Source organism: Pipistrellus kuhlii, unplaced genomic scaffold, assembly GCF_014108245.1.
Source record: "Pipistrellus kuhlii isolate mPipKuh1 unplaced genomic scaffold, mPipKuh1.p scaffold_m20_p_10, whole genome shotgun sequence".
Taxonomy (NCBI): Eukaryota; Metazoa; Chordata; class Mammalia; order Chiroptera; family Vespertilionidae; genus Pipistrellus; species Pipistrellus kuhlii.
In genome coordinates, this window is record NW_023425405.1 from 38,712,885 (window position 1) to 38,733,945 (window position 21,061).

Below are 21,061 nucleotides of genomic sequence, written 5' to 3' on the forward strand. Positions count from 1 at the left end.
AAGTTGTGTTTGCATGCAACAACCACACTGGCCCGAGCACATGTGCAGCGTGAGCGCCCGAGCTTAGGTGAGAAGCCTTCCGCTAGTTTGATGTTCACACATGTGTCCCTCCTGGTAGCGGATGTACCTAGAATTACTCTGCAGAGTCCTCGGTAGTAGTGTGGTTCTTCTTAGAAACGGAGCTAATTTTAAGAGAAGCATTGCAGCTCATCAAGAGCAAATGAATGTATATGCTTTATATACATTCATTTGCTCTTGATGAGCTGCAATGCTTCTCTTAAAATTAGCTCCCTTAGTGAGCCTTTCCTTCCCTTTCACTCAGAGAAGATGTAAAGATACTAAAAATTCTGTAAATGTAGAAATATATTTTAGAAAGGAAAGATGGGGGGGGAATTAAAAGAGGAGGAAAGGGCTCAAAATGGGTAAAGGACTTAAATGTAAGTTGTGAAACCATGAAAGTCCTCAAAGAAACTGTAGGCAGCAAAATGTCAGACATCTCACGTAGCAAAATTTTCACTGACACAACACTTAGGGCAGGAGAATCAAAGGAGAAAAAAAAACAAAAACAAATGGGTCTAGCTCAAAGCAAAAAAACTTCCAAACAGCAAAGGAAACTAGCATCAAAATGAAAAAGGAACCCACTGTATGCCAGTGATGCATCTGATAAGGGGTTAATTTCCAAACTATATAAAGTACTAAGTCAACAAAAGGAAGATAAACAATCTTAGTTTAAAAATGGGCAGAGGACATAAGTAGACAGTTCTTCAAAGAGAACATACAAATAGCCAACGGACATATGAAAAAATACTCAACATCACTAATTATCAGAGATACAAATTAAGATGACAGTGAGGTAGCCCTGGCCGGTTTGGCTCAGTGGATAGAAGCCAACCTGAAGACTCAAGGATCCCAGGTTTGGCTCCAATCAAGGGCACATGCCTGGGTCAGTCCCCAGTGGTGGGCGTGCAGGAGGCAGCCAATCAATGATTTTCTTTCATCATTGATGTTTCTATCTCTCTCCTTCTCCCCCTCCTCTCTGAAATCAATAAAAATATTTTTTAAATAATAATAATAAAATAAAATGACAATGAGTACCATCTCACACCTACCAGAATGGCTGAAATCAATAAATCAACAAATAGCAAGTCCTGGTAAGGATGTGGAGAAAAAGGAACCCTAGTACACTGCTGGTGGGCCTGCAGACTGGTATAGCCTCTATGGGAAATAGTACAGAGCAAGCATGTCAAACTCGCAGCCAGCAGGCCACGTGCCTCATTTAAATACCGCAAGTTTGACACGCTTGCGAGTTTCCTCAAAAAATTAAATATGGAACTGCCATTTGATCCAGTGATCTCACTTCTAGGAACACATCCTAAGAATCCTGAAACCCCAATCAGAAAGATCTCAGTTATATGTGGACTCTGATGAACAAAATAAACTGACAGACCAAATAACCCTATTCCCTAATGCTACCATCTAAGTTCTTTTCTCGGTCCTGTCCTTTTTTGTTTGCAGTTTTAATCTTGTTAAACGAACAGCAGGAAACATCCTGATCTTCAGAAGCAATTTTTTTCTCAGTGCTGCCTTTAAAGCTGAAGGCACCTTCGATGGTGCGAGCTCCAGGACCCTCTGGAGACCGTACGTTCACCTCTGGGAGCCCAGATTTGTTTGACATCGCCCTGTTGGCTTTCCTTTCTTGCGTGGATCTCTGTGGACCTTTCTAGATGGAGATGTATAGCTGAAACTGTAGGGGGGAGAGTAGGCATTGTAGAGTGAACTATACCTTGGGAGTTCCTTCCAGCTGAGGATCTCCAAATCCTTCCCATTTAAGGAAGGCAGGATTTTAAGTGACGAGTGTTTGAGCCTGAACTTAGACTTTAAAGCCTTGCTTCCATTACACTCATCACTTGCACTAACCATACATCTTGCAAGGACTCATTTAGTAGGTTTACATGCAGCCTGTGTGAAAATGAACCTAGTCAGCAAGGAGAAAGAAGTCATGGATGTTAGAGACATTTGACTATTCTCATAAATTTTTTAAAAAGTTGATTTTTAAATTCTCTTGCAAATCTGAGTGACTATGTGGCCTCCCACAGCATATAGATTTTCTTAAAAGTTACAGCTTTGAAAAGGAAATGAGCTCTGCAGCCTGCCATGTCCTGTACTCAGAATAATTTTCATTTCTACTTATCTGTGAAGGTTGAAGGAATGTCTACAAATATTTGCTTGGTTTCTATGGTGAAGGCAGAGAGAGATCAAGTGTGTGATTGTTTAGTGTCAAAATCAGAACTATACTGTACTTCTAAAAAGAGAACGAGTTTGTTACTTGAAGCATACTAGCAAGTGGTAACTATTTTAGGTTTCACGAGTTCAACATGAAATTTAAACAATACAGGATGAAGAGAAACATGGGCCTTCCAGGCATTTTAAAACTTCATGTTACAAAAATAAAATGGTCATCACACTTTATTAAAAAGTCATCTGTTCACTGAAGACAATGTAGGTGGACTCTCGGAATGCGTGGTGTGGGGATGAAGACTTGACCGTGGCCTGTAAATTTATGATAGAAATCCCTGCGACATGCCCAGAGTTAGCCATTCTAATCCTCCATCCTGCTGTCTTCTAGCTACCCATACATTTGCTACAACGTTCCTTTATGTCATGCCTGCTGTACGCAGTGCTCTGCGAGGTGCTGGGGATGGAGAGTCCATTTAGGAATGGTTTCCATCCTCAAAGGTCCGGCTTTGGGTCTAGCAAGCAGTCAGCTCACGATGAGTGGGATGCAGTGTGGTAAATGCTGTGATACATGTAATTGGGCAAGGTTCACAAGAATTAAGAATGGTGTTGTGAGAGAACATTCCAGAGAAAGATCTCAGCATGTGGGAAGGCCGTGAGACATGACACAGCACGCATATTTGAACAACCATAAAGCCTCTGAGCGCTTTCCTGTGAAGGAGGAGCAGGTGATAAAAACAGAGAGAGAAAGGAGGGCGTTGTGAATAAATTGGACTTGAACTTGGCCTAAAAAGCTTTGGAGAGTGGGTGAAGGATTTTAAGCAGGCGTGTGGTGAGCGCAGCTTCAGATTTGGTAGAGAGGACAGAGAGGAAGGAGACAGGCTGTAGGAACACACCCCAGAGGAAGCTGTTGTGCCAGTCAGGGGAGGACGGGGGTGAGCAGGAGCTGGGGACCTCGTTGATGGTGGAAATGAGTGGGGAGCCTGGGTAGGTGGTGATTTTGCTTGCAGAGAGAGAATCTAAGAAAAGCAAGTGTCAGAGGAAGGACTGTTCCCCATTTTGAAATTCAAGTACCTAAGGGAGTAGGCAGTGCTGGTGTAAGGAGACAGAAATGTGGGTCAGACACTCTGCAGAGTATGGACTTCAGATGCTCCCCAGGGATTGTGCATCACCTAAGAAAAGTAACTGCCTGAGGATCCAGCCTTAGGGAAAATAATGATTGAAGGGACCAGTAGACGCAGAGACTTCCAGGGAGTTGCTGGAAAAGTAGCAGGAACACTAACTAGCACAGGATCCTAGCGTTCTGCCCTTAAGTCACACACAGACCCTCCCCGCTGCTCCCGCCTGCTCCCAAGTAGTCCTTTAAGCAGACTTGAAGGGAATCAGAGTGAGCTGCCCAGGTTGGACAGTGACTTTGCTAGACTGCCTTGCTAGGAGGAAATCAAAGTGTTCAAGGCACTGCCTCACCCTTCTCCCTCTCCCTTCTCTCTCTCAACTCTGCCTAGTCTTCCCATTGGCCAAACCCAACAAGCTAGATACAGGCCCACCTCCCAGGGTAGAGACCATTCGGAGAGGCAAAAGAATGTCACCATATAATAAGGATGATTCAGATACTATCGACAAAGTTCGCTCAGGTTCTTGGTTGAAATGGTACATGGATTTAAAAAACAAAACAAAACTATTAAATTGAGTATTAAGTAGGAGTGGTTTCCTCTGGCATGTATTTTGAGTCAGAGTTGGCCTTGGCCCTACTTTATCTTATACTGTTATTGATTTGGTTCAAAAAAATTGTGAATAGAGATCAAAGCACTTTAAACAGATATATCCACTTGTGTAAATATCCTTTAATGTGCCCCCCCCCCCCTTTCCGCTCCCCCTGGGATTGCCAAATCCATTCACCGCCTCTAGAGGCTGTTAATACATGTAATGGCTGTAGTAAACATCGAATTTGCTTTGGTTCCAGCTGGCTCCGACCCCCAAACTCTGTCCATAGTTCCTATTGTTATCTTTGCTTATTAGATAACTGCATTGTTATCATCAGAAGCCACCTTTGTCATAGATTTCTAAATGTTGATCTTTATACATTGCAATCATTGTTTCCCTCAACATGTTTTTAAAATGTATCCTTATATTTTTTGTTTTTAAGGATATTTAGAATTATAAAACAGAGAGAACTTTTAGGTGGAAGTTAACTTACATTGTCGAGAACTTATTTCATGCATTAAAATCTCCCAAGTATTTCTGCCCGTTTTGTCCATTCTTTATAAAGCTTGAAGACAAAAATGAATACATTTGCATATGTGTGACTTCAACTACTTTTATGGTAAGCAGTCTTCCGTTTTAGAGGCACAGAAGTATAATGATTCCTAAGCAAACAGGATTTATTTTGCACCACCATAGCCGGCTTGGCTCAGTGGATAGAGCGTCGGCCTGTAGACTGAAAGGTCCCAGATTCAATTCCGGTCAAGGGCATATGCCTGGGTTGCGGGCTCGATCCCCAGTGGGGAGCGTGCAGGAGGCAGCCAATCAATGATTCTCTCTCATCATTGATGTTTCTATCTCTCTCTCTCCCTCACCCTCTCCCTTCCTCTCTGAAATCAATAAAAACATATTTTTTAAAAAAAAAAAATTTTAAGAATTTATTTTGTACCGTCAGGGAAAATTGTTACAATTTGTCCTCAAAAACTTGGAACTTACGCATCTTAAATTCCAAGAAATTACAAAAATTGTCATCATTTGAGATATTTTAAATTACAGTGGCTTCAAGTGAGGCTTTAAAGGACACAGGGTTAGAGAATGTAGAGCAGCCACATAAATTAGGAAATTAAAACTGGGAAAGCTCCCTTGATTTATGAGATAATATTACATAAACCAGGGAACAACTAATGGATTTTTATCTATTGCAAAAGGTAGTAATTCCTTATTTTTAAATGAAGGCCTTCAGTGTTGTTGGAGTTATCTTCTTAGCGAATTAACCAAAAATGTAAGTCTTGTACAGGTCATACTTTGTTTTAGAATTTAAGCATGTCAAATTCCACAAAGATTAAACCAAAATGATGTCTCATTAGACAAATGCTGATAGTTCAGGTAGATTGTAAACATAAACCTAATGAATAAATCTAGTGTCTCTCTTTTTGTTACAAAAATTTACATACCCAGAGAGCAAACAAAAATCTTGGGAATACCCAAGAGGTTTTTCAATCTTAGTTTTCATTAAAATTATTAAATGGGAATTTGATGAATAAATGTCATGCCATACAGAGCACTGTTGTAAATCAGAGCTGAATAACAGAAACCTTTTTCTTAAATCTTTTTTTTTTTAAAGCAAATCTTGTTAACCCCAAAGTATAGCTGAAGTTTTTGAGATTTGCAAACTCTTGTTTACAAGTTCCCATTAAATATTTCAAGGTAAATTTAAAATATTTTCCCGTTAGTTATGTGATTATAACCTAACCTGTATGCTGGCCTATCGATTTGTGAGTGTTCGGCATGCTGGCTTCAAGGTGCCATGCGGGATGTTGAGGAAGGAGCACAAGGCTGAAGTCAGACAGCCCTGATGTGAAGCAGCCCTTTCCTATCTCAGCTCCGTGGCTCTGGTCCTACTACTCAACCTCTCTGGCATTCCGCTTACTCAGCTAAAAAAAAATGTGCCTGCTGATGACAGCACCTGGCTGGCCTTGCGCCTCTGCCCTCCAGCTTTCTACCACCATGATCCCGTGTCCGCTGGGCTTTTACTGATGCCTGTATTGTACACATTGCTGTTTGCCTGGGCGATTACCACACTTACACCCACATGAGCTGTTCATAAAAGTTAGGGTGTATCTCACACAGTTATTTATTCGCCCAGCAGTGTTTCTCATCACATATTTGTATGCGAGCAGGAATGAGCAGGGTGAAAAACTAGCTCATTTTTTTTTTTTATGGCTGAGTAATATTCCTATTGGAAATGACTGTGGCATAAGCATCCTCGGTAAGTACCTCTTTGTAGACTGGGTTGGCTATTTCTGGAGGATAAATTTCCACGAGTAGAACTCTGGGTCAGGGACACGGACGCTGTTACGTATATGCATAATGTCAGATTGTCCTCTAAGAAGCTTGTGCCAGTACAGGGTTTGAAAGTTTTCCCATCCCATGGCCAGTCCTGTGTGGTGCCTTTCTCTCCATTTCTGCCAGTCAGGCCTTTTATTGTGATGGCTTTCCTCCTCCTTTCCTTCCGTCCTTCCTTTCTTCCTTCTAATGAGATTGGGTCGCTCTGATAGTTATCTTCCGTGTTTGTCATCTATATATTTTTCTGTTGTATTATTTTATTGACTGTAATTAGTTGTAGATGTTTGGTCCCGGTTTGTCATTGGTCCTTTGCCTTTCTTTAGAGTGTTTGCTGAGGAGGCTTTTCGTTTAAATAGCTGGCTCCGTAAGTCTTTTCACCTCAGGCTTGTAGATTTCCCATCATCCTAACATAGCCGTCCACCCCCCAAGGTCCTCTGCTGTTTTCTCCCAATACATGTTTCTAGCTCTGCTTCTTAGCTCTTTCGCTCTGGATCCAGTTTCTTCTTCATAGATTCTTGTAGATGGTGTAAAGTAGGGATCAAACTTACTTTCTTCCACATGGATGATCAGGGGTCTTACTTTCCCCTATTGGAGTATATTTTCTCTCTCACTCAGAGGAAATACCGTAAGCACCTATAAGAACTTTAAATCCCACTAACATGTCAGTCTCTTTCTGGAACTTACTCTTTTTTTTAATCTGTTAGCACCACCATTTTATTTGTGGTGCCTTAGAGTATATTTTGGTAACAGAGAGCAAATGCCCTTCATCCTCATTTCTCAAACTATGAAGCATTAGTCAGTCAGAGGTGCCTTCTTTTCTAAATCAGATTTCTAAACAAAATCATTGGATTGTCTTACATTTTTTTTATGTGTTAATATATGAGTGACTATTATCTTTATAATATGGCTTTCCCCCATCTTAGTTATGGACTGTCTTCCCATTTTGTTTTGGTGTGTGTGTTTTTTATGTTCTTTAACAATAATATGTTATTTTACTTATATAAAAATTGCACTTTTTTTAATTCCTCAGTGTTTTACACTTTTGTTACTATTATAGATAGGGTTTCTTTCTCATTATATTTTGTAATTGACTTAATAGGATTTGTGTACTTATTTTATATTTTATGTCTACCATCATCTAAATTCTTATCATAATAGTATTTTTCTTATCATAAATTTTATTTACCAAAAACATAGGCCAATATGTATAAGGCAGAAACGCTTAGAAATACCAGGAAATTCTGGGGAAAGGAAAACAAAAACTCAAACTCTCTTTTAGAGTTTGACAAATAAAATATAGTAAAATATAAGGATCTTGTTAATAAAGAACTTTATACTTGAAAGTTTCCCTTATATTTTATGGAACAAAAACTAAATATGTAGATAGTTATAAAGAAAACAATAATAAATTCTACCAAGTGGAAATTGAAAAGGTTACATTCTTTGACCATGATGCAATAAAATTAGAAATCCAGCAATTAAAGGATAACCATAAATAATTATTACTTTTATGGAAATTTTATGACCATATGGAAATTTTAAGACACTTTTCTAAATAATTTATTCTTCAAATTAGTTTACTTTTTTAGGAAAAATTTGTAGATTATTTAAAGATTTTAGGTCTTTAAGTTACATATTATTCAAAGATTAACAAGATAGAAATAAAACTCCATGTCAGTTTTTTCAATAAATTATATGGCTAAATTGACAAACCTGACTGATATAAAGCAAAAACAAAAATATACAACAGTAAGAAAGAGAAAAATCATATTTTTCTATAAAAACTGATGATATTAAGAAACACCATGTACAAAATTTAAGCCAATACATTTTAAAATCCAAATTAAATATTTTTATAAGGAAATTTGTTATCATCAGTAAAATTGACTCAAAAGAATTTGAAACTAATTACCAAGAAGACATTCACAAGATGGTTAAAGACATGCTGCTAAGAAAGATCCAGACCCAGATGGTTTTACAAGTAAATCCCTTGAAGGAACTGATTATTACGTTGTTTGTAACGTTTCAGAATATAGAAAAAGATGGAAAGCTTGCATATCCCTAATATCAAAACACGAAAACCTCAACACAAAAAAAACAAAACTATGGATCAGTCTCAGTTAAAAATATGTTAATATGCTAAATAAATGGTAGCAAATAGAATTCAAGAGACTATCAAAAGGATAATAAACCATGATTAGGAATGATTTATTCTAAGAAGGCAAGGATGGGACATATTAGGAAATTTATTAATGTAACCAATATATGATAACAGAATAAAATGGAATGGTCATTATTAATAAACATTTTTAAGACATTGGATTCATAATCCATTTTGAATAGTACCTAAATTTTAACAGGAATGGAAGCACCATGTGGCTCAGTTGTTGGAGCATCATCCCATGCACCAAAGGGTCGCTGATTCGATTCCCAGTCACTTCATATACCCAGGTTGTGTGGGCAGGTATCCATAGTGGGGGCATGTATGAGAGACAACTGACTGATGTTTCTCTCCCCTCCTCCTCTAAGAAAAAATAAAAAGGGATGGAAGGGAATTTCATAGACATATCAATATTGATCTTATTTTAAGCTGTTTAAACATTTGAGAATTGTAACTGGTATCACTGAAATGATTTGGGATAGGTAAATCAATCAGAAAAATCACAGCCTCTTTAGAATAGTCTAAAACAATGCAATATTCAGATAGAACTTTTCATCTTATATGATGCTTGACTTTATTTCATATTGAGGTGAAAAGATAAGTTGTGTGACCTCACAGTGTTTGTGTATGTCTCAAAGCCACTCAAGTGGACCTTTATGAACAGTTTGCACCTGCATTTCTGTTGACAGTGCATCGGAGAAGTAGGGAAGGAAGTGGTCCTCCAGCTAAAAATATTAGTAAAGCAGAAATTAATTATAACTAAAAACTAGCGCTCAGAATTGGACACTCTACTCACCAAAAGTAGTAAGAACTTTCTTTTTCGGGAATTTCATTGAATTTTGCCCAGTTATCTTCTAGGAATGATTGCCTTGAAGTTGTTAATTTTATATTTGTTAAACCCCAGTTGCAATGTGCACAGTATTGTGGTAGACATGACAATGGATAAAATTGGATCCACACCCTCTGGAATGAACCCTAGTGTTTATGAACTATGTTACAAGGTATGAGTTTCAGGTGGCAGTGGTGACAGGGAGGTAATGGCATCAAAGCTGGGCTTTGTGGACTAAGTAGAATTGGGTTTCCTGAAGAATTTTTATTTTAAGGAAAGAAAAGAAAAACTCCAAGGTCCCCACCCATGCAGACCTTAACTCAAGAGAATGTGAGATAAGGCCCAGACACCTATTTTTTCCTAAAAGCCCCATGAGTGACTTTGATATGCATTTAAGGTTGAGAGCCAGTGATGTGGTCTCATATGTGACTCAACTGTAGGGATTATGGACGTACTGTGGGAGATGATGCTGGGAAGATATGTTGGAGCCAAATGATAACCGAGTAACATTGTTTGGGTATTGTGGATCTGTTTGTTTTCTTTTTTAATTTCTATTACATCACCACCATCTCTCCCTTAGATAGAAACCAGCTATTCCTTAAACCCTGGATGGAGAACCTTTTTTTCTGCCACGGGCCATTTGGTTATTTATAACATCATTTGCGGGCCATATAGAATTGTCAACTTAAAAATTAGCCTGCTCTATTTAGTCAAACATTTAATAAACTCACCCCTAAGGCCTTGGCAGGGCCAGACCAAATGATTCCGTGGGCTTTATACATTCCCCGTCCCAGCCTCAAACAAAACTTGACTCCTTGCATGAATTCAAAGCAAAACATGCTAAATGAGCCAGTCAAGAATCTCCTTAGCTATTGCTGTATTATTACCCCAAAACTTAAAACAACCGCCATTCTATTATCACTCAATTCCGTAGGCTTGACTGGACTCAGCTGGGTAGTTTCTCCTCCTCCAAGTGATGTGGCAGGGGACACAGTCATCTAGACTCTAGATTCTAGAGGATCAAGTGGGCGTGAACATCAAGATGGTCCATCCCATGGCTGTTAGTTGAGATCTCAGTTGAAGCTGTGGACCGGAACACCTTGTGGGCTTCTCACCGCAAGACAGCTGAGTTCCCCGAGGAAGCATCTCAAGAGCAAGCATTCAGCCAGGTCCAGGCCACCGGAGCCCCTGTGACCTGGCTTTGGGAGTCTCAGGTGCCATTTCCACCACCTGAGGCTAACTCAGATTCAGGGGAACGTGGAGCAGACGCCATCCCCTGATGAAAAAAGCAGGGTGTGCATACAAGGAGAAAAGGAACTTGATGGCAGCCAGTGGTGGAGACTTGTGACTGTCATCTTAATGTGCCACGTCCTTTACCATCAAAATACACAAAGCAGGATATCAGGAAATTTAGATAGACGTCAACAAAAATACAATTAGACAAAACAATAAGTAAGGATAAAAGGAATGTGAATAATACAGAAAGTTTATGTGGTAGATAGGTGTGTGACATTTCTTATCGGACAGTAAAGAATGGTACACCTTCGTTTCAGGCATCTGTAAAATGTCTGCTTCCCCCCCAAAAAAGAAGCCTCGAACCCTTATGTGCTCTTATAAATTTAAAGCTTTCCTTTATCTCTCAACCTGGTAGAAATAATTACAGTTGTGTCTCATCTATTATTATACAGTGCTCTGTATCAAGTGGGGTTTTTCCAATTTGGGAATCCCTTCCTCTGGATGAATTTTTGCACATGGTTTAAGCAACTGGGTTACACATGTCTCTTAGGTTCTTACTTTTTTTTTTTTTAATTTGTTTTCTGGAAAGATCAGCATTGAAGGAGGCTTTCTTTTAATTCCCCAGGGTCTCATGATAAGAGTTATGACTTATCCAGGGTGCTCTCTAGACTCCAGAGTCACATCCAGCAGCCACTGGAATCATCTTCTAACTTCCTGGTAATGCTGACCTGGGAACTGAGCTGCAGTGATTGCCATTACATGTTCCCCATGTATTGTTTTTGTAAGCCCCTTAAGAAAAAGGTAATCGCTTGAAGGCCTTTTTTTTTTTTTTTTTTTTTTTTTTTAAGTCTTGGCTTTGCTTTCTGCAATGCACGTATTGTACCCTCCTAGAAAGACATGCAGCGTCTGAGGTAGGAACCCAGGTTGTGGTGGTGATGTCATTTCCTGGCTTGCTGGCGATGAGTCCTCGTTACCTATGGCTTCTATCACGTTGTCCCCGTCTGATCTTTCGGAATCAAATCCTGGCGTCAAGCCACCCGGGAGGAGGAATCAGAGCAAACAGCCGTCTCCCTCCGTAACGCTCGGCCCGTTTGCCGTTGCAGGTCGTCACCCTGTGGTACCGGGCCCCCGAAGTCCTGCTGCAGTCCAGCTACGCCACCCCCGTGGACCTCTGGAGCGTCGGCTGCATATTCGCAGAAATGTTCCGCAGAAAGTAAGAAATACCTTGGTTTCCCCCTCTCTTCCTCGGAAAGAAACGTGCTGGGTCTTGGGTCCTTGAAGTGGCAGCACAGCCTCTGTGTCACATAGGGTCCCAGTTCCCGGATCCACCTGCTTCAGGCTGCCACGACCAGGCCGCCCCTGAACCCCCTTCTGGTCCTCATGGCATTCTGTGGTCTGACTGTACCTTCCAGCTCTTAAGAACTCGTTTGGAAAAAACACGCTACACTACAGTTTGTTTTATTTTCGTTGGTGATAATGGGACAGAATGAACAGGAAGCCTGTTATGGTATTTTTTTTTTTTTTTTCGTGAGGAAATAGCTTCAAGGTGGACTGTGTCCCCAGGAGGAGGGCCTGGGCTAAGAATGTGGAAATTCTGATGGTGAGAGGAAAACATACAATGTTGAGGCTGAATAGGAACAGGCAAGGAAGATGGCGACGGCATTTCAGAATGCTTTAAATGCTGTCATCTGGAGGAGAGATCCTGCATATTCGAGCAGGAGAGTGAGCAGAACGAGGACCAAAGATGTTAAAATTACAGAAATAAATATTTTGCATTCTTATTAGGTGTCTCTTAAAGAGGCAGGACCTCCACTCGGAGGTGTTTGCAGTGGGATTCACAGAGTGGGTGGGTGGGATGACCTCAGGGTTCCTCCTCTGACTCTGAGAGTCTGCGATTTGTTTGGTTTTCAGCTTCTACGAAATAACCAAACAATATAATGAAGATATTGACAGGAAAATAATTCTTACCTAGATATTCAATTCAGCCTGGTCAAAATTAAACAGAGAGCCTAATTGCAATCTAATCTCTCCTTGTTTTCTATTTTTACTTCCATGGGAAGAGGTGAGTTGAGAAGCTGAGTATATATTATATATGCCCATTGGACATGTAATGTTCAAAATGAAGCTATATGATCGCTTTTAAAGAAGAAGTGGTTACCCATTGCTTGCTTGCTTGCTTGCTTGCTTGTTTGTTTGAACCAAATGAAGTTTTGTGCATATAATACATTTTGAGACCTATTTCTAGAACTCAGCAGATTTTTCTGTAGCTCACAAGAGGGCATCATGGCCAGGAGATCAAAGTACGCAGGCCTATTGGGTGCCAAGTTTAGGACTAAACCTCTTCCATTAAGTTATCTTTTGATTCTGCACAATAAGAGACAAGTGAGGTATTGTGGTAAATTTGTCTAAAGTCAAGCAGCTTTAAAAAAAAAAAAAAAAAAAAAAGTAGCAGGGGTTCAATTCCAAAGGAACTCCGTGAGCTCTGGTTCAATGTTGCTTTTCTACCAAAGAGGAAAGATAAAGCGTAATATTGAATTCAGCTGCAGTGTTGGGCCAGCCAGGCTGCATACAGGCATGCCTCCTTCTATAGAGCTCACAGATGTTGTTGTCTTTTTCATCTTCATTGTTGAAAGTATCCCATATGTCCCCTTTTTTCTCCCATTGACCGCTTATAGCCCTCCCTCACCCCCTGCCCCAGGCCTCTCCCACCCTATTGTCTGTGTCCACGGGTTATACATACAAGTCAGATGTTGCTTTTTGTTTACAAATTGAAGGCGAGACCTTCCCACCAGCGAAAAGATTTTTACTGGCAGCACTCGGTTTATCGTAGTGGTCTGGGACCGAACCGCAGTCTCTCTGAGGTTTGTCTGAAGTGGTTTTGGAAGCGTGGTCCTTGGACCAGCAGCCTCAGCATCACTGCGGACCTGGTGGGAAACACAGACTCTGAGGCCCCGCCCCAGAACCATTGGATGGGAAGCTCTGGGGCGAGGGCCCAGCAGCCTGTGTGTTTACAAGCCCTCCAGATGATCCTCACTCGCCCTCCATGGTAAGAACCACCATGTCGGATGACGGGATCACCAGGGATGGGCATTCTTTAAATCCGGGGTGGAAAACCTTTTTTTTTGCCAAAGGCCATTTGGCTATTTATAACATCATTCACAGGCCATATAAAATTATCAACTTGCCGAAACTGGTTTGGCTCAGTGGATAGAGCGTCGGTCTGCGGACTGAAAGGTCCCAGGTTCGATTCCAGTCAAGGGCATGTACCTTGATTGCGGGCACACACCCAATAGGGGGTGTGCAGGAGGCAGCTGGTCAATGTTTCTCTCTCATCGACATTTCTAGCTCTCTATCCCTCTCCCTTCCTCTCTGTGGACTCAACCCCTAATGCCTCTTTGGCAGGGCCAGACCCAATGATTTTGAGGGTCTTATGTGGCCCGTGGGCCAGAGGTTCCCCACCCCTGCTTTAAATGTCCACTCAGATTCTCCTTTGAAAGTATGATTCTTTACTGGGCTGAGGCCAGGCATTCTTGTTTTTTAAAGTGCCTCGTGTAATTCTTTTCATCAGACACGTGTGGAAAACATTGGGTTAAAGGTTTATGGTCAAAAGAAGAAATAATTTTCTGTCAACAAGGCAGGGTGTGAGTTAGGACTGTCATTCCAGTTAATCCCAGGAACAACTTGGTGTAGCTGGGAATTGATTAGAGAAATGTTTTTTTGGGATTGCATTTATATGTCAAGAATTGTCCTCAAATGTAAAGACTGAGTCATTTTGTTATGGCAGGAAAGTGATTGGTTATTTTTCAATAGTACAAGACTTGAACACCACTCATAATTGATGACAAAACCAATTTTCTTCTGAAAAAAGTGAAAAGAAGTATGAAATCTTAGCTATAACATAGTGTTAAACATTCACTAGTAAGGAATTTGCTGTATTTGTAAATATAGGTAGTCACCCCCTATGGAAATTTGCAGCCCAAACTTTCATTTCATATTGTTAATACATTTCCCCAGTGAGTTGGTAGCATACTAGTAGATTGGTAATCTGGTTCCCAGTCTAGCTTGCCGAATTCTGTATAACCTGCAACGTCTATGAAACATTATTTGCACTACTTCATCAAAACCTATTTCCTATTTATTCCATTTTTTTCATAGGGGACAGTTCCTTGTATGTTCCAATCCAAAATGACAGGATTGTGTTCTCATCCTAACTTTGGGCCTGGGAAGAGGAACTCAGAGAAAGGCTCCTTTGATAATAGCTGCAACCTCCTGCTTCAGTTTGCCAGGAAATTGAGATATTGGTTAAGAGATCCATTGGCCCTTCCGATGTGCACAAAAGAAAGCCTTACACAGAAATAGTAAACTGAGAAATAATTGCCTCTAGGGGAAAGCAATATCAGATTCCAGGTCCGTGTGCCTTTAAAGCTAAGGGGGCCTGCCACACACCCTTCCTGGGAGGACACCTTGTCTCCTGGATAGTTCCTGTCCGTTTGGCTGTGACCTTGCAGATAGCCGCGGGATTTGACCCTGGTTCCTGCTCAGTTCACGTTTGGCATTTCCTGTGATAACACTCAGATACCAGAATGTGCATGCTTCTTCCTTATGCCAGATGTGTTCTGGAGTCCATCTTTCAGCTTGACCTGGTTCTGACTTGACTTTTGATTTAGTGTTGACCCCCACGTGGATTGTCCAGCTGGAAAATCATAAGCCATAGATTCCAAAAGCAGACTTCCGTAATTTTGTCATCTCTTCATGGTTTTTGCCATATTCTTATGACAACTATACATAAATTTTTTACCCTAAATCATTACTTTTATATTTAGCCTCATCTAAGTAAAAGTACATAAAATCACAGATCTGATGAGCCAGTTATTTATTCATCTAATATTCACTAAATATATATATATTGGTTATGATATATATATATATATATATATATATATATATATATATAGCATAACCATTAAAATTATTAAGAAATCTAGTCCAAGTCCAATCCCTGAAATCATTTCATACCATCAGTGGTACATGTCACATGTTGGAAACCCTGTAACAGGTTTGTCATGTAGTCTACAAATAATTTATTGAGTGGTTACTATATATGCAAGACCCTTCTCTAGAGGATTAACTTAAATCCTGGTGGGGAAGAGAGACATTGCATACCCGACTAGTTAATTAACCAGAGCTGGGGTAAAAGATCTGAAGACGTGTAGAGTTCTAAAAATGGGGATAATGAGAAGACTAGACGGGGGTGGGGAGGGTTGGGGGGGGACATTTCTCAGTGGAAGGCCAGAAGTCATGATGAACCTTCCTTCAAGGTCATACAAGGGTCTCCATAACCTAGGGAGAAAAAAGAAGCTAAGAGAATAGCATGGGTCTGTCATGTGGCAGACCCAAGGCTGGGCCCTTCCCTTGCATTATCGCATTAAACCCACATTCATTCTGAGGACTGTCATCCAGTTTCCAGATGGAAACTAGAGCCTTGCCCCAGGAGGATAAAGAACATGCCCATGGCACATAGCTCTCAAGTGGCTGAACCGTATTTGAACCCAGTCTGCCTGACTCTAACCTTCGATTTTTCCACTCTGCCATGTTTCTACCTTTGCTGCTGTTTTACTTATTAGGGCTTTTTTTTTTTTTTTTTTTTTTTTTTTTTTTTTTTCTGGAATGTTCTGCGTGTTATTACAATGTCACAGCAATGATACTTTAGAGAGGTCAAGAAGCAAACCACACATTTAATAGCTTTGATTTCTAGTCTCTTCTGTATTGCAAAGGTTGACCAGTTCTCTGTGATATTAAGGGATATGTGCCTTCTATTCTACAATGAAATACCTAGAAAAAGTGAACTCAGTAAAAAAAAAAAAAAAAAAAAAAAAAAAAGTCTTAGGACAGATGGTTGACAAAGAGCCAAAGAGTTTAAATACCATCTGTCACTATTATTTGGGTTTAATAATTGCCCACATTGACCAACAGTAGCATTCTACAAAATAGAGAAGAGCTGGATTTTTTTTTATCTTCCTCCTTTAGTTGTTCATTCATGGATAATCCAACTTTACTCCACATTGAGTTATGTTTTAATGCTTAAAAAACAAAAACAAAAAAAAAAACAAAAAAAAAAACATTGTTACGACTATGGCCAGAAGACAACTAGCCAGCTTGAAGGATGGGATTGGATGGATAGAAGAACAGATGGGATGGATGGGTGAAGTAGATTGATTTTTTTTTTTTAACTTCATGGCAAATTAATTTCACAGTTGTTAACTCTACAGATATCTATCGGTTACCTTGTGATCCTGGTCAGATCTGTTGTCTGTGGTTTGAAAGCTGTGAGGTTTTCCAGGTTACAACAGAGTCTTAAAACGAAAATACACATTTAGAAAATAAAACATGCTACTAATTCGTTGAATGTGGAGATTGCGGTAAACAGATAGCAATTCTTAGAAGTTCTGCGTTTGCCAACACTACTGATCCCTAGCTAAGAAATGCCAAATGCCAGCAGGAAGACTTTAATAAATACAGTCACTGTTAGAAAGAAAGAAACAAGGCTTCGTGGTTCTATCACCACCATGTATGGTGGCCTGTCTCGGCTTGTCGCCGTTGGTTTCTATGAATTAAACACCCAGTGGTTGAGAAACGAATAGTAAAACTGTCTTTTGTGGCTGAGTGGTCTGAGAGCAAATGTCTTTAAAATGTCACTGAGTGGCTTGCCAATTTTCCCATTGGTTACGGTGCCGCTGTTTCCCCATATTTGAGTGGTCTCCTTAAAGACCTAAACTAAATGAGGGCCTTTCTGGCTGACCTGGACGCCAAGGCACCAAAAAGCAAGCCCTCGTCTGGGAGAGGAAACACATCGCCTCAGGTTAGGTTAGCACCTGTGTGTGGAAGCCAAGGCACTCGGCTGGGCCTCGAGATTTCTTATCTCTTCTTGGATATTTCCTGGACCGTTATTTCTCTCTCTCTCCCTCCCTCCCTTCCTCCCTCTTTCCCTCCCTCCCTCCCTCCCTTCCTCCCTCTTTCCCTCCCACCTTCCCTTCCTCCAACCAAAGGGAGAAAACTCAAAGAAGCATTTTCTTTAAAATATATATATATATATATATATATTATTGATTTTTTACAGAGAGGAAGAGAGAGGGATAGAGAGTTAGAAACATCGATGAGAGAGAAACATCGATCAGCTGCCTCCTGCACACTCCCTACTGGGGATGTGCCTGCAACCAAGGTACGTGCCCTTGACAGGAATTAAACCTGGGACCCTTCAGTCCGCAGACCGATGCTCTATCCACTGAGCCAAACCGGTTCCGGCAAGGAGCGTTTTCTTGAGTAAGGATATGTCCGAGATGAAGGCACCCGGGAAAAGAACTGATCTTGGGTGGATAATGCATTCAGGGGAAAGAATAAATTAGTGCTTCTTAATGTAATCAACATTGACTTCTCTTCTTAATGTGTGTCTTACTTTAACATGGGTTTGAGAAATACACTTGTTCTCATGCCTTCAGCTCCCCACCCCATGCCTCTCCAGCCTGACACCGGGGGCTGCCTGTTTTGTGGTCTTCTCCTTAAACTAGTTCTTCTCTTTTTTAGGCCTCTTCCTGCCATTCCTCCATCATGTCCTTCCCTCCAGTATCCCTGGTCTTTGCTTCCCTTTTACTGACAACTTCTGTCCATGCCTACTCCCCAGGGTCCTGTTTCTGTGCTGAGCAACTCTCTTCTCCCTCCTCTGGCTCTCAGCTTGAATCCCTTCCCCTCTGCCTCTTGGAGTCCCTATCCTGGGGCACAGGTTGCCCCCCTTCCCTGAACGTCTCCTCACAGTTGCCTTCTTCAAGGTAACTACATCCAGGCGTTCTCCCCCAGAAGGGAACTGGGATATTGGAAGCCATCGAAGCCATCTGCTGCTTGCGGACACTATACTGCCAGAGCCTCTCAACTTTTTGCCATCCTCTCCTACTCCCTCTCCCCAGTCTTGATTTCATCACCTGTCACTTGCAGAACCCGGGATTTTATTTATTTATTTTTTTTTAGTGTAGAACTACTTATCGTGCTCCTGACGGTCCAGAGGAGCTCGCGGCGTGAGGGTCCTGAGGGTCAGCTTGTACACTCCCGGTCCCCCACCTCGTACATAAGCATTCAGTGACTTTCTGATGAACTCATGTCCACTGCTCCCTTCTCAGAGGTCATTGTCATCCAAATGCTCCACGTGTAAAAGAAAGCTCTGCTGTCAGAAAGGGCAACTGGAGCACACATGCTGGTTCAGCATTGCCGCCGGGGCCTTTGGTGGGCACGTCTCCTCTCCCCCGGCTCCCCTCCCTTCGTCTCAGACCCGGCCCCGTGCTACGATTCCCTCCCTGTCCGTCCCCCACAGTCCTTAAGCCCCAGTCTATTCCCACACCCCCAGGCCAGCATTTAGCCTCATTTCTACTGTAGTTAATTGAAATGAGTGAGGCTCTCCCAAGTGAGTTCCTCAATGTTCCTTCTTTCAACTCAAAAATCTCTCTTCGTCTTCATCCTGTCCTGTTTCTGAGAACTGCCCTCCAAAAAGCTTCAGGTAAACTGTTTTTAGCGTAAGGTGGGCGATGGAATTGAGATTCTCAAAGATCAAGGAAAGTTGTCGTCCTGCCGGCGTGGCTCAGTGCCTCCGCATCAGCCTGTGAATCAGGAGATCACAGTTTGGTCAGGGCAGATACCCAGGTTGTGGGCTCGATCCCCAGTGGGGTTGTACAGGGGGCAGCCTATCAATGATTCTCGCTCATTATTGATGTTTCTCTCTCTCTTCCTCTTCCTTCCTCTCTGAAATCAATAAAATATTTTTTTTTTAAAAAGGAAAGGTTGTCAAGAGTAAAGCAAGAGAATTCTTATGTAAGCCTTAGCTACCCTTCTACCCCTATTTAAAAATCATATCAAGTTGAAAGATGCTTTAAGTCAAGCTTAACAACAGTTTTTTATAAAATTGCCATATTCATTTACTTTTTCCTCTTGATATTATTTTTTAAAACCTGTTTGGCTCAGTGGATAGAGGGTTGGCCTGCGGACTGAAAGGTCCCAGGTTCGATTCCAGTCAAGGGCATGTACATTGGTTGTGGGCACATCCCCGGTAGGGGGTGTGCAGGAGGCAGCTGGTCAATGTTTCTCTCTCATCGATGTTTCTAGCTCTCTATTCCTCTCCCTTCATCTCTGTAAAAAAAATCAATAAAATATTTTTTAAAAATAATATCAAGAGGAAAATGTAAATGAATATGGCAATTTTATTTTATTTTTTAAACTGTTGTTAAGCTTGACTTAAAGCATCTTTCAACTGAAAAATTCACTGTGGGTTTCCTTTTAATCAGTTGTGTAGCAATAGGGACCAAGTCAACCTCATTTTATCAGTTAAGAAAATTGTCTTAAGATAAAGTTCCAAGCAGTTTTTCAAACTAGTTTTTCCAGTGCACAGACATCAGGAAGACACTTACTTCTGCAGAATTCCAGAGTGCCTCGGCTTGGAGGACAATGTACACTGAGTTCTGTCTGATCTTTCTAGTCAGGGCATGGAGCCTGGGCCTCTCTTCCTGCTAAGTCTTTTTATTTCTTTTTTAAATTGATTTATTTTTATTTTTTGAGAGAGAGAGAGAGAGAGAGAGAGAGAGAGAGAGAGAGAGAGAAGACGACATAGATTTGTTGTTTCATTTATTTATGCATTCATTGGTTGATTCTTGCATGTATCCTGACCAGGGCTTGAACCTGCAAACCTTAGTATATTGGGATGACCCTCTCACCAACTGACCTACCTGGCCAAGACCCTTCTAAGTCTTCCTCATCACCAAACCTCATGCATCTTTACTTCACATTTTTCCTTCTGGGTCTACTCATTGGACTTACCCTGGAAGCCCTTATATTAGTCCCTTCCTCTAAATAGGAAAAGAATCAGATAAACAGTCTCACTTCTTCCTGGGTCATCAAGTCGCCCATCTTTATGGTCCCATTTGTCAACCATTAATCTGGATTTTTTAAAAGTTTAGTTTGAGGCAAGAAGCCACCATTTCTTATTATGAAGCACTGGTAGAGAAAGCGCTATTTTGTTCACTGTAAGCCATCTCTTACCAGTCTAATCCTTAGTGAGTGGCAAACTTCTCACCATGGTCTCCTGGCTCTTGTGTGCTAGAGGTGCTTCCCAGCCCTACAAATTAAGAAGTATCAGGCCCCAATAAAATAATTTTAGCTGGAGCGGGACATCTGACCTGAAGAGAGTCTAGCCTGGGTAACTTCTTCAAAGCACGCCGTTACATTACACTTGTTGTTTTATAACATTCATGCTACTTTACTAGGCAAGACAATAAATAGAGTGAACGGTGCAAGGTATTTCAAATAAATGTAAATGTGTGAGATTTTGTTGTATACCTAAGTAATTTTCCACAGCACCTTCCTAAGGCGCTAAATTATAACAAAGGGTAAGATGTGACAAAAGATTATGCTTGATCTTGTCCTCAAATGGTAGACTGTAGAGACAAGCTGTTGGTAACTCCATGTGACCCACTGCTGAGGGTGGTCTGTGTCTGTCTGATACCCATGCTCCATTGTTT

General features: G+C 41.0%; 1 protein-coding gene across 1 annotated transcript in view; it reads left to right on the forward strand.

Annotated features, from left to right (window-relative positions):
• Nucleotides 1-21,061, forward strand: part of CDK6 (cyclin dependent kinase 6) — a 202,987-nt gene that overhangs the window by 129,793 nt on the left and 52,133 nt on the right. Inside the window, exon 4 of the mRNA XM_036429434.2 lies at nt 11,612-11,721. Coding sequence (XP_036285327.1) covers nt 11,612-11,721 — 110 coding nt within the window. The remainder of the gene's footprint in view (nt 1-11,611; nt 11,722-21,061) is intronic.